This window comes from Eucalyptus grandis, chromosome 5 (genome assembly GCF_016545825.1).
Source record: "Eucalyptus grandis isolate ANBG69807.140 chromosome 5, ASM1654582v1, whole genome shotgun sequence".
NCBI lineage: Eukaryota > Viridiplantae > Streptophyta > Magnoliopsida > Myrtales > Myrtaceae > Eucalyptus > Eucalyptus grandis.
Genome location: NC_052616.1, coordinates 44149467 through 44163624, shown reverse-complemented (window position 1 = coordinate 44163624; position 14158 = coordinate 44149467). Strand labels below are relative to the sequence as shown.

The 14158-nt window shown below is 35.6% G+C and overlaps 1 protein-coding gene across 1 annotated transcript; it reads right to left on the bottom strand.

Moving 5' to 3' along the window:
• Positions 1-2957: 2957 nt before the first annotated feature.
• On the bottom strand, positions 2958-13158 carry LOC104446872 (receptor-like protein 13). The gene is made up of 2 exons (XM_039313747.1): positions 12972-13158; positions 2958-5137 (listed from the first exon to the last, which is right to left on the bottom strand). The coding sequence occupies exons 1-2, from the start codon at positions 13156-13158 to the stop codon at positions 2958-2960; spliced, it is 2367 nt and encodes a 788-aa protein (XP_039169681.1).
• Between the last annotated feature and the right edge of the window lie 1000 nt (positions 13159-14158).

Genomic DNA, 14158 nt, shown 5'->3' with positions numbered 1-14158 from the left:
AAAGTGAAAACTAAAAGATGTGTGAAAGATGCTTGTGCGCATGTGTTCTTCGAGATCGATAGATCGTGATGGCACAAGTTGATATTGAGGGTCTAGATCACCCTAGGGTCTTGTTGTTCTAGTTCATTGATCTTAAGAATAGTGGGGATAGACCAAGTCCAGAGGAAAGTGAGTCGCGTATCTTAGACGGTTTTTCTTCATACGCATGAAGGGTGAATCGTATGGTATAGCATTTTGGATATTTCATTGCTAGGCTTTAGCTCACCCTTGTGGTTGTTCACATTTTTCATGTACGTAGTCATGGATGTGATTCCTGCTATCCCCGCAGCATGCTACAGCACCCCAGCTGACTTTGAGGGCACAAATGAAGGCTGAGTGGTTAGCCTGTGAGAGTAGCATTACCCTTTTGACCCCCTACTATAGCCCTATTATTGCCCCTATTTATACATGATGCAAGACACAAAAGTTATTGCTTGTTTCTCTCTGGTGTATGTCCTTTATGATTGATGTTTGTTTGATGTTTGAATTTGTCTTCTGCATGTGCTAAAAAGTGAAAGATTAATATCTCGCATTAGAAAAGTGGCAGATTGGGACGCCACAACTAGGAAGCTAGTTATATATCCCAGTTTTTTTCTTTTTTGGGGGGTCAGATAAACATCCTAGTTGAGTTGTTACATTATATTTCAAGGAGAAAAAATCAAGTTAGAGGTTCTGCCATTGTTGCTGGTCTAAGCCGATACGAGAGTAGTAATGAAAATGGTTTATTCTTGCTGCGCACTCGATGGGTGAACTAGCTTTGTAGGTGATTCGTGAGCTTGTGTAGTGCGTTGATGATGTGATATAAGTTGATGTCTACAAGTATAAGCTAAGCATGTATGCTGAGCATGTTTACATTACATATGTGAACTTATTTAAATTGAGCTTGGATGACTCGACCAAGGTTGGCAAGGCTTGACCTCATTGAAATCTAATGAGCTTGAGCCCTGTCAACCTTAAGCAAAGTCGTCCTTTGACGGTGGCCAATTGTTAACCCTCACTATGGCTGATCTCAATTTTGCCAGATCCAATGAGGTGGAGCTTTGCCTAAGGCCGACGAGGCTCGATGCTAGAGCTCGCTAAAATTTGGCGAGGTCAAGCCTCGTTGACCTTGGGCAAGCCCATCCCTTGCACGTGGCCGGTCGTTGGATGTTGCTGTGGCTTGTGACCGGCCAAGGAAGAAGGAAAAAGAAAAAAGAGAAGAAAAAAGTAAAAAGAAAAATAATTTAAAATTCAAATTTTTTGATAATTTTCCTCAAGAAAAGTAAATCAAATTTTCATACAAAATGGTGAAAAATATTTTCTAATTGATATGGCCATTTTCTTGAAAATGACTTTTGAAAAATATTTTCCATAAATATCACATTTCCCATGAAAAAGTTATAGTCTTCCCATATTTTCCTTTGTGAAGTAAGAACTTAACTTACCCATAAAGAAAAAAAAACACTGCAGGGCTTAGGTGAAAAGTTTTCAGTGCTTACAATATCGATTTAATTGGATGCATAAAAACGGATAAATAAAAATGATTAAAAAAAACGGGTATTGTATTTTTAGGTAGTAATTGCATCTTAAATGGTTTAAATTATCTTATTCAGGACCATGTCTATTCAGCATTTGGTCTAGGAAGTTGCATTGCATAGTTTATATAATATTCTTAACTCTAATGTAGATCATTTCCTCTTATTAAAAATAAATAAATGAAAAAGTAAAAACCCATATGTTTCTTCATGCAATAATTGCATTTGAGGAACAGTATTGATTTAAGCTCTTTGCATTTAGTTTAATATTGGTGTTTAGTTCAGGGAATTGCATGTTATAGTCTTAAATTAACTGCACGTTTGATTTATGCATAGCTGACGAGGATTATGTCCTGGAGCTTTATAACAAGGTCATGTCTATCATTTGTCCAACTCGTATCACGGTTTACTTACCGCACTTTAATTACTTTATTATCTTCGCACTTTGACTTCCATGTTTACAACTCTCTTTTTTCTGTCAGAGTTTACACCTTATTTATTTGGCTGTTTACAATACATGTTTAGCCCGTTATGGTGAGCTGAATTATGGGTGGACACATGCATGAACAAGTTTACTGCTTTTGAAAATCGAAAATATTGGGTGATAAACGTTTTCAAAAGAGGAAACGTACCAATTTTGGCCGTTGGATAAATCTTCAGCGCAATCAAATTTCCAAACCTGAATCTCAATGACTTCTCACTTTTTACTTGGCCTCTAATAAATTAGTGGTGACTCCAAAAGTGAAAATCAACTTTCTTAATCAATCTGGGAAACCAAATTGCTATCGGTAGGGCTAGGAAGAAACCAAGGTAAGTGCAGGCACCTCTTCACGGGAGAAAGTGTCCGTGTCTGTTTGGCAATCTATCAAACCTCCTCGAGGAAACTCTCGTTTCGGGAGGATCAGGATATGTATTAGTAGGATTCTTGAGACGCTAAACCCTGGTTCGTTTGATGTTGCTGGTAGTAGCGATCAGATATTTCACGTTTTGAGTAATATTTACAAATTTCTTTGAATGCTGGCTTCAATTTTGGTTGTGAACTAAACTATCTCTATCAATTCTCAATTAAATCAGATCTCCAAATATTCAAATTAGCAGGACAAGGAATACAATGCGAATACTCTAGGATCAAGCATTCAAAAGGCATAATCAAGACTCAAACGCTTACAATCCCATTAAAAAAGGTTCTCCAAGCAATACAATGCGAATACTCTAGGATCAATCATTCAAAAGGCATAATCAAGACTCAAACACTTACAATCCCATTAAAAAAAGGTTCCCCAAGCAATACAATGCGATACTCTAGGATCAATCATTCAAAAGGCATAATCAAGACTCAAATGCCTACAATCCCATTATAAAAGGTTCTCCACCGTTTCATCGTATTTTTCCATCACAAAATTCTTAGAATCTGGGAAATGATGGGATAAGCTTATGAACAAGCTCAAATAGTACATATCGATAGTATGAGTTCATGTAGAGAAAAAGAACCACACCAAGGAATGCCACCGCATATGATCCTGCAAAACTCCACAAGAAGGCTTCTGTCCAAGAGTCATCCTCCCTAGTATGATTAAAGGTTGGTAGTGTTCTCGGCTCCTGACTTGATCCATTACAGCTTTTTAATGGTGGTCCACAAAGAAAAGGGTTACCTTCATAGCTTGCTTCACTGAAAGTTCCAAACTGGTTTTTTTGATCTAGTGTCTTGCCTGACAAGTTGTTGTTAGCAACACTAAAATCTTCCAAGAAATAGAGCTCTAAGAGTTGTGGAGGGATGGGACCAATTAAGCTGTTGTAGGACAAGTCCAAGCTCTCTACGTTCTTTAAATTGGAAAAAGTTTCTGGGATAGGTCCTGTCAAATGGTTATGTGACAGGTTCAATGCCAGAAGTTTACTCAAGTAACCAACCTCTGGGGGAATAAAGCCAGTAAAATTGTTTTGAGAGAGATCCATTCCCAACATGAGTTTTAGAATGTTGCCCTTATAAGATTCCAACCTCCTCTTTGTCATGAAGTTTACTTCTTCTAGTACATCCATATTGCCAAATATGTCCCCTTCATTATACCAATACGTGAAATTGAATCTGACCTTATAGTTGTGTAGTTCCCAAAACTCTACCCATCTTCTTGAGAGAAGATACTGCATTGATGTCCCATATTCTCCAAATGTCAAATCCTTCAAACAAGAAGGAATTTTTCCAGAAAGATTATTATTGGAGAGATCCAACATGCTCATATTTGTCAACAAACATACATCTAGAGGGATTGAACCTTCAAAATTGTTTCCTTGCAATAGAAGAACCTTCAAGTTCCGAAAAGAACCAATCCACCTAGGGATCTCCCCTGACAATGCATTGTATCTAAGATCCAATGTGACAATTGAAGAAACTCCATAAAGAAACTCAGGAAAATGCCCAACAAGCCTGTCATTTGCTAAATGCAAGTACTTCAAAATTATAAAGTTGGCACAGGGAGGTATATCTGGCCCAAGAATGTTATTTGAAAGGTCTAAACGCTCAAGAATTGGTAAGTTGCACAAGCTCAATGGTAAAGGACCTCTCAATAAATTGCCCGAGAGCATAAGCCCAGACAAGGGTTGATCTCCAAGCCAATTGGGAAGTGTTCCAGATAGGAAATTATTACTTACATCCAAAACACTTAATATGGAGCTATTCAATAAACCAGGTGATATGTCCCCTGTGAAACGATTGTTGTCTAGATACAAAAAGTTTAACCTTCTCAAGTTAGTATACCTCGGGAGCATTTGGCCTTCCAATTTGTTGCTTGACAATATCAATGTAGAAAGTGACAAGCAATCTTTAGCAAGTGTCTTTGGAATCTCTCCCGAGAAGCCATTCTTTGACAAGTCCAATATTCGTAGCAGTTTCATAAAGCCCATTGAGGGAGGGATTCTACCTTTTAATAAGTTGTTTGACAGGTTCAAATGTGTCAAACTTGGGAGGATAGAACCAATCCATGGTGGAAGCTCTCCTTCAATAGCATTTGCAGACACATCGAACCACCACATGCTATCAAGAATCAAATTGGAAGGCAAGTCAAAAGCACCTGAAAAACTGTTGCCTATGAGATCAAACCATGCCAGATTTACATTGTTGACCAATAGCCAATTTGGAAAATTTCCTCTCATTCCATTGTGGCTGAATTGAACACTGGTCAAGTCATGTTGCTCTTTCAAAAAGCCGGGAATCACACCATTTGCATCTTTGTTGAGCATACAGTTTGATAAACCAAACTTTTTTAGCTTAAATGAAGGAAACCAAGTGGGCTTTTCTGTATTTACTTCCAAACGATTACGGTTGTCGATGAGGTGGAATACCGCAAGGTTAGAATTATTAGCCAAGGAAGCAAGCGAAAGTGATCCTTCAAAAGCATTTCCAGAAAACACAATATATTCAAGTGACTTGAGATTAGACAGGAGAGATGGAGGAATGGCCCCGCTAAAATTGTTATTTCGAACATCAAGAGCACGGAGTGACGTCATGTTGCACAAGCATGAAGGAAGAAGACCCCCAAATCCGTTATCACTAATATCCAACTCTTCAAGTTTCCTCAATCGGCACAAACCTGTTGAAGTGGACATTGTAACTATTAGTATCATCACTATATGATTAAAACACTCAAGATTGGAGAAAATATTAGGTGCCTAAGTGATAGACACCTCAGCATTACACAAGTCCATTCAACATCCGACATGTGTCATTTTGAGCCCACCAGTCAGAAACCCTTACACTCTCTCTCCCTTCAATTAATGTTTATACTTCTTCTTTGTCTTCTTTGCTTTTTTCTTCTTCTTCCTCGTCCTTTCACTCCACCAAAGACTTCCTCCTTTCACTCCACCGAAGACTTAATCTAGTGAATCACCTTCCACCACCACCTCACTATTGTCTCAATCCTCCATCGCCGGTCCTCTGTTGAAGAGCTTGAGCTCCGTCGGCAAACTTGAGCCTCATATTTTGGATTTAAACCCAAGTGAGCCCTAGGTTTGCGATCTAGAGCTTAGCTCGACCTTTAAATATCAAGGTCAACTAGGGTTGGCATAGGCAACGGATGAGGCGGATGTAGATTTGAAGGTAGCAGCATGGCTTGTCAACACGGAGGGCACAAGAGGAGTTGGATAGGATGCAGCAGCGCTAGAGGTTGGAGACGAAACGGGCAAAGATGGAGGTAGAGATGGAGGCAACGTGCAGAGGCAACAGGGTCTTGGAAGCGAGAGAGCATTTAAAAAAAAAGGAGAGTGGATCTGTTCTCTATTTAATAAAATGCAAAAGAAAGAGGAGAGAGAGAGAGAGAGAGAGAGAGAGAGAGAGAGAGAGAGAGAGAGAGAGAGAGAGAGAGAAGAAGATAGGAAAAAAGTAAAAAAGTAAAAACATTAATTGAGAAAAGAGAGGATGCAAGGGTTTCTGAATTGTGGGCTCAAAATGACACGTATCATATGTTAAATGGATTTGTGTAATGTTGAGGTGTTTATCACTTGATCATCCAATATTTTCACCTCAGGATCATGATTCACGTCGATGCAATCTTATTCTTTTTTTGTCTAGTGCCAGATTATGTACTTTCTCTGCTGTATGCCCGCCAAGGAAGCAGTGGAGGCCCCCTAGAATAATTATAATTCGTATAATTATATCCCACACTGCGCCCCACCCCCCCCCCCCGGGGGCACCCCACGCCACCCCCTGGGGAGCCTGGGAGCCCAATCCTGCCCTTCAGTGTCCTCTGCGCCAACAACTTCCCACCGCAACACACCATCGTCCACCACCATCCGCACCATCGTCCCAGCCCACTATCCATCACCACCACCTCGCTGCCTGTCCATCCTCATCCTGACCTCAGCTCGGAGGCGTCGCCGCCTCAAATTTGAGGCCGTTGCAGTGCAGACCAGAGGCCACGTCACTTCAGATCTGAGGTCATCGGGCCTCAAACCAAAGGCCGTGCGAGGATCTTCTGGCTGTGGTGGTGTCAACTCTGGTGATGGTAATGGCGACCGAGCTTCGTGTGGTGATGATGGGTCTGAATGCTGAAGTGGGTGGAGGCGGCAACGGCAGCGGGGCTGAAGATGCGAAGTTTTTTAAGGCCGCTTGAGTTTTTCTCATCATTTTAATTTTATTCTACTCTATATATATTTTTTTCCCTTAATGATATAAACCATTTTTCAAATAAATTAATGTATTCATTACAAATGTGTTTTTCTTTATTTTAATTTCTCTCATTTTATTTTACTGATATTTATTTTTAGTTTATTCCATAATTAATTTCATTATGATGTTTAAATCTCAGTGAAATGTATTTACTTTACTTATTGACATGACAATTAACGAGATGTATTATTATCCTTTCTTAATTTCTGTTTAAAAAAATGATTTTGTGAAAAAAAAAATCATTTTTTAATGGTAACAATAAAAAAAAAATTAAGTTACCCTCTTTCATTATTCAACGATTTCTGCAAATTGTTGGGCCTTGGAAATAGTTGGCAACCAGCCACACACAACGGCCAAACTAGTTAGCTAAGAGCTTGCCGAATCTAGCTAGGTCGGCCCTTGAGGATATCCCATCCAATGATGATATTTTTACCTAATGAACTAAAGTCAAAGATTTTGGTGGTGACCTCGCAAAATTCAATGAGGTCAACCCCTGCCAACCCTTGTGGTAGGCCACCGGACATGGTGACCAATGAAGAATAAAATGGAAAAAAAGAAAAAAAAATCATACCATTTAACAAAATTAATAAAAAAAATAAAAGAAATGCAATAAATCATCCATGTTGCTATCAGTAGTGCCACGTTAACCATTGCATATTAAAATTGGCTTGAATGACTACGTTGGTAAATCTTCAAAAAATTTATGACTAAATCGGCTAAATTGAAAAGTTTATGACATCCATATAATGAGTTTAAGACTTTTTTAATAATTATCTCAAATCTTAGTGTATTTAGAACTTTGGTTTAGGATAAACTTAGTTGCTTGTGTCGTGCTCGCATGGGCCCAAATCTTATTCTTATTTTCTAATTTTATGGCGGCTCTCATGATCGTAATGTATGAGGCTCATCCATCAAATACATCGTGTTATTCATAAGCAACTTACCACAACTATATTCTATTCACTACAAATTAATTTGTCCTTAAGAGTAAGGAACTCATTTATATAATTCATGATCACATCATGACAAATCACTTTGAGGTGTGACTTTGTCTTTTAGTTGGATATTTAGTCAAAATGACTACATTGTCAAATTGTCGAAGGTTTAGAATTAAATTTATACAATTAATGACTTAATTAGCCTTCACATAATAGGTTTATGACTTTTTTTGACAATTTTCCCTAATTTGAAACTACATCGGTGAAGTTTTCGTTAGTAATTTTCAATATATCGTCCATGTCAATAGCCGCATAAGGTTTTTAATGTGTCACATTAAGACAAATTTGGATTTTTGAGTGAAAAAACAAAAATATTAATGTATCATATGGGTACAAGTTTTGCGTAAATATGTCATGGTGAATATAATTTAGGGTTTTTTGTGATTTTTTCATAATTGTTTTATATTTTAGTATCCTAGTAGGAGTTAGTTATAAGTTATTTTTCAGTTTCGAGAAAGGCCCTTCCAGTTTCGCCTAACCCTATTGCCCTCGCTCCTGGAGCTAGTAGCTAATAACGAAATAATGTCTTGTTATCATTTTTTGCACTCATTAACAAAAATGATAAGATGCACCGTATGATGGCTTTGAGGATCAGTATACGTCAAAAAAAGCAATGCATATTGTAAGTTAAACGACACAATTGAATAGGATAATCTATTTCCCTAGCTAAAATATACTAAAATTTCAAGGAAAATATTGCACTATCATTGATGAATTATATACACAGTCATGGTAATGATGATGTTGAAGAATCAGGATATGCATTATTATTATTATTATTTCATATATGAAAGAGTTGCATGGAAAATCCATTGTAAAATTTTAGGAATAATTACCAAATTAATTTTAAAAGTATTGTACGGATGCCAATTTAATTCTAAACTATCCAATTTTACCAATGTAACCCTAGATATTTGTTTGAAATTCTAATGTAATTCTTCTAGTCAAGTGCTTCCAGGAGTCATTGACATTGAATATAATGCAGAAAATGTGCAGCCAAAATATGATCTTTGGAGGACGCCGAATATAATGCAGTCATGCCTTTTAGGCTCATTATCTTATTTAAAAAGGTGATAAGTTACCAATAATGATAAACAAATGCAATTTCACAGAAGTACCTTCCAAGAACTTTGAAGCATTCAATCCACAAGATTTGATGACTAAGGCCTTAAGAGATGTTATCCTCGCAAGGTTTGTGAGAGCATCATTGATCAAATCGTTACTCGAAAGATCCAGCACCTCCAGATTCTTCAAGGGTAGCGTTCCATTTAAATCTAATTATGGAAAGATCCATAAATGCGTTATGTTTAATTAATTATCTATGTATATAAGATGTCTAACTATCTTCTCCTCATGAGAATTGATTTATAAACAAAAACCAGTTGGTCCAACATATGTAAGCATAAAAAAAGTTCATGTCACATGACTTCGTAAACCAATTTCATAAACAAATGACTTATAACTTTAATGATTTCTATTATATGTAGTTAACTAGCGGAGTTAAGAGAATGTTCCCTCGTATGCTCCCCATGTGACTTTTGACTTTACCTCTATCATTGTCGCAAGAGATACATGGCATAGTTTTGCCCTGTGACCCGCATTCGAACTATCAAGCATTAGTTCATTTGATTTGCCATTTCTGAACTTCCATTTCTGATTGAGTTTAAGTTTCAAAACATGAATAAAAAGAAAAGAATCTTAGATGTATTCTTGAAAATATTGTTTATTTTGCCAGGAGAATGTTCCATTAAGTGCTTACCATGTGACATTTTAGTTTAACCTTCGTATGGCTAGACTCATGGGATAGTCCAGCCATGTGGCCCCATTTGACTAATAAGCATTAGTTTAACGACTTTTGATCTCCAAAGATGTAGTTTCTTTGCTAATCCCAAACTTCAAATCCTATTAATTAAGTGCCAAAAAATGCATAACAAGAAATTATCATGTTCCTCAAATATAGAAAAATTTCCAACAAAGAAATCGGCTGCATTTAAAACTCAGTAAAATGCAGCAAACTAGTGATATATTTCATACGTCATGAAATATCAATTTTTTAAACTTTACTATTTTATTCAATAAGTGTTTAGTTTAATAAAGTTTAATCAATTTCTTACATTAAATTATAAGGAAATTAAGTAGAATATAAAATCCTATTACTCAAGATTACAATAAAAATTTTAAACTTGCAATGTCTTTAAAATTATAAATAGCTAAAGATCACGACTTTATTTAAAATGTAAAATATTCACATTTTATTTAGAAGTTAAGACTAAGAACTTTAAAATTTTAATTTATAAATTCACTTACTTCGAATTTAAAATTTGTCAATGATATAAGCAAGAATAAAGTCCATAAATTTTTATTCTTTTGTGCTACAGCATTTTCTTCCAATTTCACAATTCAAGTAGATTTCAAATAATTGAGTGATAAACAGAGGATACTGCGATGTGGCTTAATTTATTAGCAAACAAAATGGAACATACTTTTGAACATTGTTTATCAAATAAACTAGTGCGATTCATTCTGTTCAAATAGTTCAGTTTATTGAATAAAAAAAAAAAAAAAATTAAACACAATTTTAACACATCATAAATTAATCCAAATACATTCGCTCTATTCCGGTTGACTGTAAGCATATAAAACAAAATGTGAAATGCATGTTACTTCAAAGATACAAGATAATTAGTGTGTGTGTGTATATACACACACAATAAAATATATAATAATTTAAAACTTTAGTATATTATTTTATATTGTAATTTTATTCAAATTTAAATAACTTAATTTGTGAATTCACTTGATTAGACATAAAAAAAAATTGTCGAATATATCCATAATGGCGAAGTTCATGAGCATTAGTCTGTCGTGCTCCAACATTTTTTTTTTTTAATGACAATTCAAATAAACTGAGTAATATGAAGGTTAAAGGTGGAAGCTTTTAGTATAGGGTACAGATGTTTCCCCGGCTTAAATGGCCGGGATCTGTATTAACTAACCAAAATGTCCTTGTATAATCATATAAAAAGAATCATATTTTCAAAATGAATATTATCCATTTGGAGGAAATGGGGATCGTATTTTCCAATGAAGAACTTCGATGGTGTAAGGAGATACTGTGAATTGAGTACCATCTCTTATGAAGTGATGCGAATCAGGCAATATATTTTGGACTATGCTCTATTTAGGAGAAAGAGGTGAAGAAAATTAAGAAGGAAAGTTACTGAAAGTTTAAATTAGCCTATTCTTCCATCTCAACAAAAATTGTAAACATTTTAAAATTTTCCACCAAAGCTCTCAATCCTCCCATTTTCCATCAGTTTCTAAATGACGCCTAAAAGAAAAGGGGGATTTCGGTCCAGTAAAGGAAAAGGCTTTGTTCCTAGCTTTTTAGGCTATGTAAATAAGCATTCCCTTAGCTTAATTAGTATATAGAAGTAAAAGAAAAAGGTGTTTTATCTTCATCCTCCTTTCTTTGACAGAAATCTCCGCAGGTCACGAGGTTTGCTATGGTTTTTCTAATTGTTTACTGATCATGGGCATCCAATTGATTTGCAAGGCAGAACTTGAGCCAAAAAGATTCGAAGCAAACTTCACAAATCCAGAAAGAAATAATAAATAAATAAATAAATAAAGAGCTATATAATTTAATTTTCCGTACTAATTACATCATTATTTTCCTTGCTTAGCTTAATATTACCTAGGGATTAATCATTTGAAATGTATCTGTTGCTATTTTTGCACGACTTATTAAACATGACGTTATGATGTGTTTTCTTTCTCTTATCATCTTTCAATCCTACTTTATGATGCGTTACTAAGTTATAAATAGTATAACTTGATATGTTAAAATGAACATATGAGTTGTGTTATAAAAGTCCTATATTGGAGAATCGTTACAGTGTGGAGCAATTAATATATCCAAGTTCGCTCACAACTCATTAACTTAAGTTTTTGAATAATGGTGGGTCCAACTGAATATGTTGATAGCCTTGGTCTTAAACAATCCCATATTTCAGATTGTGGCATCCTTCATGGCCTGATTTGCTCACTCGCCGTGAGAGAGACTAAAGGAGGGGGAGGGGGGAGGAAATAAAGAAAGAGCAAAAAGAAAATAATATGGGTCATCAATTTAGACTATCCAATGGTCCTCGTGCTAAGATATTAGACTTTCAAGAGGGGCTAAATTTACTCTATTCTTAAATTTAGAGGAACTCAACTCGTAGAAATTTTCTAGCGTGTTTGATCAATGTGCCATCTATTTTCTGATTCGAGTAATGTCTATTTATGTTTGATCGCCTTATCTGCATAATACTAAATGTGAAGTTCCCCCTCTAAGTAGACTAAGAGTTGACTTGGGAAGGACCAAGGGGTGTTCTGGTTTTCTGGCATGTCTGGATGCATGGGTGGAGTGGCTTGGGTTTTTGGATCCATTTGCCTTCACCCATTAGGCAAGAGTCCATGCATCTAGATAAATATAGGTGTTTGGTAGAGGTAAGTAAAAACAAAAAAAGGAAAAAAGAAATTCAAATACTATACCTTTGAAGGCAATACAATACCTTTGAAATCCTTTCCCTTCACTCTAAACTAAGCCCCTCAACCAATCTATTTTTTTGTGATTCTTAAATATTTAATTATTTGTAGATTTTATGGCTCTGGCAATTTGACTATTATTTATCATGAAACACTCAAAATCTTTCCAAAAATGTAAACATTGATATGTAGAATTACTTATAATTCTTTCATAATATGATGAAACTTTTTTTTTCCTTTTCTTATGTTTGAATATTGAGAAAAAATCACAAATAAAATTATTAAGTAGATTTTGGTCCATCTCCAAACAAGTATTATGGAAAAAGAATCGGCATTCATAAAATAATTGATTACTGAGCTAATTCTATTTTTGCTTTTTTGGACTTATCCTTGTGGAGATGAGTCTCTTACTTATTTATGACATGTGCAATCAACTACTTTAATAATTGCATCATTTTGTGCAATCATGTCTTTGTTATTCATTCACTTAATCCACTTTATAGTTTATACAATGCTGGTATGACGTTTCTTATTATTTAGAAATGATAAGTAAACTACTACTTACAAACATATTTCAAAAAAGAAAAATGAATAAAATAGCTATGAGAGAGAGAGATTCACCTAAGAGAAAAGTTTCACTTAAATCCAACACTTGAAGTTGCTCCAAAGGAAGAAAGAAAGATGCATCAATAACGAAAGGCGATGACACTCCAAATCCCCAAAACCGTGTACCGTTCAGATATAGTTCAGTCATCCGTGAAGTAGTGGCATCACACTTGACGCCTTCCCAACCACAACAGTCACTATCGCCATCACGCCATGATGGGAAAGAGGACCCATTCGGGTAGTTGAAGGCGACCTTGATCTTGAGTAGTGCATTCCTCTCTTCTTCCAAGCACCTCAAGCTTCCATGTCCCATCGATACCAGCAACATCCAAGTCCACATACATAATGAAAGACACTTCATGTTTGTATGGTGTTTTGTGTGTTGTATGTTTCTCTGCTTTACTATGTACAAATTTATGAGGCTCATGCACTTGATTTATACATGCAGAGTCTTTCCCTTTTGTGTGATTATCATGGTTGGGCCAACTCCATGAAATGACCTCAAAGTCAAGTATGCTGGGGCCAACTCCACCGAACCCGTGATTATCGCCCTTGACTTGACTTGACTTGACTTGACTTGACTTGTGTTTTGCTTGGCGATTTCCACACCCTTGTTTTGGAGAAAGGAAAATTTTATGGCTATCGCTTGACTGTTGCACGGTCACACTATCATGCTAGCATAACTCCAAAGAGAAATATGAAGATTACAAAATGAGTATTGTAAAATGATAAAGATAGTTATTAGCAAATCAACATAAGGGGGAAAAAAAGAGTTACTAATGATTTCACCAAAGTTATAAAATAAAAATATGTGCTCAGGGTTTACTTCGCCAAAAAAAATAAAACAAATGAGATAAATAACTAAGATTTGATGTTCGCTGTTGTTTTGCAAAGAAATATTAAGTAAATGAATAATATGTTTGGACTCATTGAACGAAAGATAAAGGCAATTATGATCAATTTGATAAAGCCATCAAGATAACACACATCAACATTAAGCATCTCTTATAATTAATTTTAAGTATCAATGAATGCAGAATTATAACCATGGATGTCGAAACATGTTTAAATGCCTACTTCATCATCTAGGGACTCGTGCATAATGAAAGCAAGTCATATAGGTTACTTTGCGATAAAAGTTGTTAAATGCTTTACCTTTTATAATGATGTTCACTTTTGGTTGACCGTGACTTCTCCCAAAAATAGTGAATTGTAAGACCCTGGCTATTTTTTTAATCCGAAAGCAATATGAAAATAAGATTTTGCCATTTCTAGGGGGGCCACAAAAAAAAAATTCCCAAGCACTTTTATTG

What these genes read in the sequence shown, in the direction of transcription:
- LOC104446872 (XM_039313747.1), bottom strand. Translation starts at nt 13,158, where the DNA reads ATGGGACATGGAAGCTTGAGGTGCTTGGAAGAAGAGAGGAATGCACTA. An exon ending in GACTGAACTATATCTGAACG is followed by an intron (nt 5,138 to 12,971) that starts GTACACGGTTTT and finishes CCACTTCAACAG; the next exon opens with GTTTGTGCCGATTGAGGAAA.